The 6,751-nt window shown below is 57.8% G+C and overlaps 1 protein-coding gene across 2 annotated transcripts; it reads left to right on the plus strand.

The window, feature by feature from the left end:
• Nucleotides 1-369: 369 nt before the first annotated feature.
• On the plus strand, nucleotides 370-5,757 carry KLHDC8A (kelch domain containing 8A; the record flags this gene model as incomplete). Of its 2 annotated transcripts, XM_084244776.1 has the most annotated exons (5): nucleotides 370-745; nucleotides 3,541-3,705; nucleotides 3,931-4,146; nucleotides 4,684-4,785; nucleotides 5,564-5,757. In XM_084244776.1, 5 exons carry the CDS (start codon nucleotides 370-372, stop codon nucleotides 5,755-5,757), a joined length of 1,053 nt encoding a protein of 350 aa, XP_084100902.1. The 2 variants fall into 2 exon arrangements, with proteins under 2 accessions (XP_084100902.1, XP_084100903.1); XM_084244777.1 differs by lacking the exon at nucleotides 3,931-4,146.
• Nucleotides 5,758-6,751: the final 994 nt, after the last annotated feature.

The following is a 6,751-nucleotide window of genomic DNA, read 5'->3' on the forward strand; positions in this document are numbered from 1 at the left end:
CGGGCGCGAGGCGGCCGCGGGGTGGCGCCCTCGGCGCGTCTTCCCTGTAAAGTTGGCGAGGGGTGGGAGCCCGCCCGCCCGCCCGCCCGCCCGCCCGCCCGCGCCCGGAGGCGAGAGCGCGTGGCCCCGACTGCCCTTGATTCGCCCGGTTCCTCCCGCAGGGCCGGGCGTGGACGCCGCCGGGCCGCCGAGCCTTGAGGGACGGTGACGCGCTGGCCGGCGTCGGGGCCCTGGCCGGCGCACCAGAGCGAGATGGAGGCGGCGAGAGGGGGTGCGGAGTAGCCCGCGGACCCCCGGGCTCGCACCTTCCCCGGTGCCCTAGTGCTCGGCCCGCGCGGGGGCGCGGCGGGCCGGGCCCCCGGGGCAGCCATGGAGGTGCCCAACGTCAAGGACTTCCAGTGGAAGCGCCTGGCGCCACTGCCCAGCCGCCGGGTGTACTGCTCCCTGCTGGAGACCGGGGGGCAGGTCTATGCCATCGGGGGATGTGACGACAATGGCGTCCCCATGGACTGCTTTGAGGTCTACGCCCCCGAGGCCGACCAGTGGACAGCCCTGCCCCCCCTGCCTACGGCCAGGGCCGGGGTGGCCATTATCGCCCTGGGGAAGCGGATCATGGTGATCGGGGGCGTGGGCTCCAACCAGCTGCCCCTGAAGGTCGTGGAGATGTACAACATCGATGAGGGCAAGTGGAAGAAGAGGAGCATGCTGCGAGAGGCCGCCATGGGCATTTCTGTCACGGCCAAAGGCGAGTGGGGTCTGGGCTGTGGGCGGGTGAAGCTGAGCAAGTGGGGGGCCGTGCTGGCTGGGATAAAAGCCAACACTACCAGGCCATCAGGGGAGTCAGGACAATCACAGTGCAATGTGACTGTTGCAGTGTGGCTCTCATCTGATCTTTACAATAGGCACTAAAACTAGAGACCCGCTGGCCTTGTTTTACAAATGAGAAAACAGACTCAGCAGTGACGTGCCTGGTAATTCCCTGTGATGTCAGAGCTCCACTCCACCAGGCTTCTCCAGGCTGGGCAGGCCCAGCTCTAGTGCATGATCTCTGCAGACCCCTTCATTCAGCAGAGTGGATCCTCCCACCCACAACTCCCCACCCCTCTGAAGGCTGCTTTGCAGGTACCACCACCTCTAGACACTCATTTGGGTCCTGGGAAGGGTCACTCCATCCACAGCATCACCAGGCGACACTGGGAGGGCTTAGGAACCAGATTCCAGGGCCTTATCCCCACCCTCTATCTGATCTCTTATGGGTGGATCCCGGCGTGTCCCCAGGGGTATGCTCCTGCGGCATCTTTCCCAGATTCATGAAGTCCTCAGAGCATGCATGTGCTGACCTCCAGGTTTTATATGCTTGTTTTGCTTTGTCCAAGACCCTTAATTCCTTCTTTTTCAACCTGGCACAGCCTGGAGCAGGGAGGGTTCTGAAAGCCCTTTGCTAAACAGAGTACAAAGGGAATGATGGCCTATGGGAAACAGCCCAATAAGAATTAGGAGTCTCCAAGTTTTGACAAGTTTAGTGGGATACATCCTCTGTCCCTCTCTTGCAAAACTACCTAGCTGTGTGTTGGGTCTATGGCAGACAGGAACCAGCATTTCTTGAGTCCCTACTCTGTCCCTGACAAAGTTCTAGGTCCCAAGGAGGAAGGAAAGAAGCAGCCATCTGGTTCCTGCCTCTAGGAGCCTGGGTCTGATCAATAAAGGTGACCAGACAGAAACTCGAGCCCAGAATCCTTTGGGGCATAATTGCCAGTACAGCCACCACAAACTCCCAGTAAGAGGGATGGACAGGGTCTCCCTGGTGGCCTAGGGGCTAAGTCTCTTGCTATCACAGCTACAGTCTGAATTCAATCCCCGGCCAGGGAGGTGACCCACATGGCGCAGCAGACCTCTTCTGACTAGCCTGCTGCTCCCCTCAGCAGTGTATTTCAGTAGATCCACCTGTTCTACTCCTCCCTCTGTCTCTGGTGAATCCTCTCACCCCCTGCACCTCTGGCCTATACCCCATTTCTTCTACACAAAAAAAATAAAGAAAAGAAGGATGGAGGCCTGTGGGGAGAGAGAAAGGAGGGACAAAGGAAACGGAAGGGAAGAGAACTCTTCATCCTAAGCATCAGTCAATGGTGCCAAAAGATTAAGAACTAACATTTAACCTCTTTGATCATCAGACCCGTCTGATGAGGTAAGTGCAGGTTAATGTCCTCATTGAAAGTGATGTGAGGCTCAGAAAGGTTAATTAACTTGCCCAAGGTTACACAGCTAGTAGGTGATAATGGAGTCTAGGCTCTTAACTATGACATTGAATGGGTTCAACAGCTAATTTAATAAGCATTTACATGCCTGGGAGCAGATGCTGGGGCCACAGATTAACAAATTCTAAGGGACCTAACAGTCTCCTGAAAGAAACAGAAGCCCGCCCTGTGCTCAGCTCCGCCCTGCTGCTTGGGGACACAGTGAATCTTAAAGGGTGAGAGAGAACTGAGCGCAGGAGTGGGTCGTGGGGCACAGGAGGATTCACAGCCCAGAGTTGTGTTTCAGGTAGCATAGAGGCGGGAGAGAGCTGGAGCTCGGTAAAGTAAATATCTCCCAAAGAGTCCCCATCTCCTACCCAGGCTACAGTTGGGATTTTTTTTTTTTTTAAGTCGGATTGGAAAGTAGTAAATAATACTCATCCCTGCATACCCTTGGGGAGTAAAGACCCCCTTAAAGCCGGGCACAGTGAGGACTGGTTCCTGGAGACATGCAGGAATGGGTTCCTGGGGAAAAGGAGGGGCTGTGTACTGGACAGGCCATAGGAGGGCCTGGGCTGATGCCTTGGCCATCCTCTGTGTGTGTCAGGGACAGGCCTTGAGAGGCCCCTCACAGCTGAGAGTGGGGAGGGGATTCACTTCTCAAGGCCAGCACAGTTTCCTTGCCTGCAGAACTTCACTCTCTTCTCCGCGAGTCCTCGCCCATTTAGTGCAGGACTCTCCTGGAGCCCCCACACGTGTGGAAGAGGACGGCACTCTCCCCCACCCCGCTGGGCGGCAGAGGGAACCAACAGCAGTCATGTCCAACAAGGCCAGTGACAGCAGAGCTGACCTCATTTCCAATGGACCTGCTAGGTCTGGAGTTCTGATCTGGGAGTGTGTAGGGAACAGGCCACTACTGGAGGGCGCCAGAGGAATCCCCCCTCTTTCCGCATCCCCTCTGGCTTCCCAGGAGGGAGGGGAATGAAAGGGACAAGACTGACTGGTCCAGGCCCCAGCTTTACCACAGTCTTTTCCTATAGGGTGTTTGGGGCTTAACCAAGTCCGGACGCCAAAGAAGGCTTGACACGGCTTCAAGAAGATCCAGGTTGAACATGGCAGACTTAATGGCACCATCACCCCCACTGCCATATGCAGAGCTCACTGTGGAGCATCCTGGGAACCAGCCTGGCTTCAGTGCTGGTGTCCAAGGGGTCATCAGAGGTTGGCGTTGTCAGGGCTGAGTCCCGATGGGCCTGTCTCCGGTGCCCGCCAGCTGAGTGTGGTGCTGTGTGGCCTTTCTCCTTAGATTACCGAGTGTATGCGGCAGGTGGGATGGGACTGGACCTCCGTCCACACAACCACCTCCAGCATTACGACATGCTCAAGGACATGTGGGTATCTCTGGCACCAATGCCCACCCCGAGATACGCTGCCACCTCCTTCCTCCGAGGCTCCAAGATCTACGTGCTGGGTAAGGGTGGGTCATCTGTCCCACACATGTCCCGCTCCCCCTCGGGTCAGACCCATGGGAAGCAGCACCTGTGCTGAGCATCATCTTGGCATGGGGGAGGGGGATCATGCCTCACCACCTTCAGGGAGCTCTCTGTCTGAATGGGCAACAGTCAGAAAGGAACACCCAGCCCCTGTCCCCAGGGACTTGCTCTTCTGCCCAACACCCACCCGCTCTGGCCTCCAGGGGGACGACAGTCCAAGTATGCGGTCAATGCCTTCGAGGTCTTTGACATCGAGACTCGCTCCTGGACCAAGTTCCCCAGCATCCCCTGTAAGCGGGCCTTCTCCAGCTTCGTGACCCTGGACGACCGCTTGTACAGCCTGGGAGGCCTGCGGCAGGGTCGGCTCTACCGGCAACCCAAGTTCCTGCGCACGATGGACGTGTTCGACATGGAGCAGGGTGAGCCAGGCGCCGGCCTCTGGACTGCCCACTCCCGCCCTGCCCCAGCCACTTACCCCACTGGGTGAGCCCTTCAGAAGTCCCTCTCCTTTGGGGACTTCTCTTGGGATAAATTCTGTACAGGGCTTTGACTGGTTGTTGTTGTTGTTATTGAAGACTTTTCCATCTATTGTCTCGTCTTAAAATATCTAGATGGCGCCAGGTAAGGGAGGGATTTTCTTGGTTTTTACTGGTGGAGAAGTAGAACTCATGACTCCTACTCTGCCTCCAGTTAGGCGCTCTGCAGAGTCAATCCATGGACCTGAGGGGGATCAGAGGGTCGCAGAGGGGTTTGGGGCTCCCTGATCTGCATCAAGCTCAGGAGAGGGGAGCCCAGAGAGCCCCTATGTCCAGCAGTGGAAGGTGTTGTGTGAGCCCTGAGCACAAAGGGTGGACAGAGTGGAGAATCTTCGAGAACAGGAGCTCTTTGGAATGCTGGGTGTGTTTGGTGGGAGTGGAGCTCCTAATTCTGTGTCCTGCCATTGCCGTGGCCTGCAGGAGGGTGGCTGAAAATGGAGCGCTCATTCTTCCTCAAGAAGCGGCGTGCAGACTTTGTGGCCGGGTCCCTGAGTGGACGGGTTGTGGTGGCCGGAGGACTTGGTAAGGGTGGAGCTTCCAGGTTGGTGCTGTGGTTCTAGTGTCTGCTGGGCCCTTGGCACTCTGCAAGAGCAGGAGAGTTCTTGCACACTGCTTCATCCTTCCAAAATCAAAATACCCCTTCCTCCTGGCACAGGCTTCACATATCCATGTATGGGCCTCAGTGTGGCCTTCCTGCTCACACACATGGAAAACTGAGAGAGCCTAGGGACATGCTGACACCCACGTAACACGGCGTCCTGAGCACAGGTCCCCGGGCCCTATGATGAGTGGGTGGAGATCAGAGTGTAGGGAACACAGCGTGGTCCTCTTTCTCTGCCCCACCTTTTAGTCCTGGATGCTCTGTCTTGGAATAGGCAAAGCAATCTATGAAGTCAGCCTTCACTTATTACCCCTCCCAGGGGTTATTAGTATTTTGAAGGCAGGAAGGACCCAAACAGCGAGAGGCATATGGGCTTCCGGGCGCCCAGAGTTTACTCAGTGGGAACAAACTCCACTTTAGTCATGCATGAAAAGAGCTGGATGTGACTAGGTCACATGGGCCACCTTTTTAGTAAAAGGCAAGAGAGAACTGGGAGCATCTCGAAATTTCTGGTAAAAGTAAGGAGTAGAGAAAGAAAGCTTTCTCTTGAGGAGGTGAAAAGACAGGGAGAAGGCAGGAGAGGGAGCAGCCTGCAGTCCAGGAAGTTGTGGGTGCCCGGGGAGTGTGGGAGTGGGGTGCCCGCTGGCTGGGTGGGTGGCTGGACTCCTTTGTAAGGTTGGGTTTCTGTGGTTCTTTCAGGGAACCAACCCACTGTGCTGGAGACGGCAGAGGCGTTCCACCCAGGGAAGAACAAATGGGAGGTCCTGCCCGCCATGCCCACGCCCCGCTGTGCCTGCTCCAGCATTGTCGTCAAGAACTGCCTCCTGGCCGTGGGGGGCGTCAACCAGGGCCTGAGCAACGCAGTGGAAGCCCTGTGTGTCTCTGACTCCTAGCTGCCCCTCGCCTTCGCCCGGAACGCGGCCACCCCCCTCTTGACGTGAGGAAGTGGCCTGGGCTCCTTCCCAGGTGCTAGCGCTGTCAGCAGAGGGTGGAGCCCCGCCCCAGCGTTTTAGGTGATCTCTCTCTGCCTCCGAACCCGACCAGCCCCGGGAAGCTGTAAGGAGCCCCGATGATCCCACCAGCCCCTGTTGGAGTCAAGAGATCTCTGGCAGAGTCCTCACTGCTGCCCGAGCAGCGGAGACGCAGGGCAGCTACCTCCCCTCTGTGGGCACCGCCTGCCTGTCCCGGGGTAGGAGGCAGGCAGGCAGTTCGGAAGCAGAAGATGAGCAGCCGTTGCTGTCCTCTCCCAGCTCAGAACCAGTTGAGGGTCTCTTAGGATGGACAATGGGGACAGGTTGGTGGGGGGGGGGGTCCCAAACCTCTCCCCTCTCCCTCGGTCTGCATCCTCTTGTCTGGTGGTCAGCTGTGGCCGGCCCTGGACCGCATGTACTGCGCAAGCGCCCGCCTGGAGCTAGAGGCGGCCACAGGGAGGAAGGCAGGCTTGCCTGCACGGGCCGGGTCAGCAGCCTCGGCCAGGACGGAACCTCCTGTCAGGGTCCTTGAAGGGAATGTGGCAAGAAGGATGGCGCCTACTCCCAGCCCGGGTCTGCTCCTTCCTCTCTTCACTCCAGTTCTCCCTCCGCCACTGCTCCCCACCTGAGGCCTGGCCCTCCTGTCACCGACAGCCCCAGAGTTTCTGTGTGAAACCTTCTCATCTACACTGTGGCATCCAAATCCTCAAAGGCTGGATTCATTGCACTCCGGTTCACAGCAGCAGCACAACGATTAAAATCTATATTCCTATCTCCTCTGGCATGCTGGTGCGGGGTGGATGGGTGGATGGGTAGAGGGCACCCTGTGCAACATCTCTGATGTTCTGGGGCTAACGTGGGCCCCCGGGCCCCATCGGCTCTCAGCTGTTCCCTCTGAGGAGGTTCCACCTCTAAA

The sequence above is a fragment of the Talpa europaea genome, assembly GCF_964194135.1.
Source record: "Talpa europaea genome assembly, chromosome: 10".
NCBI classification, from domain to species: Eukaryota; Metazoa; Chordata; class Mammalia; order Eulipotyphla; family Talpidae; genus Talpa; species Talpa europaea.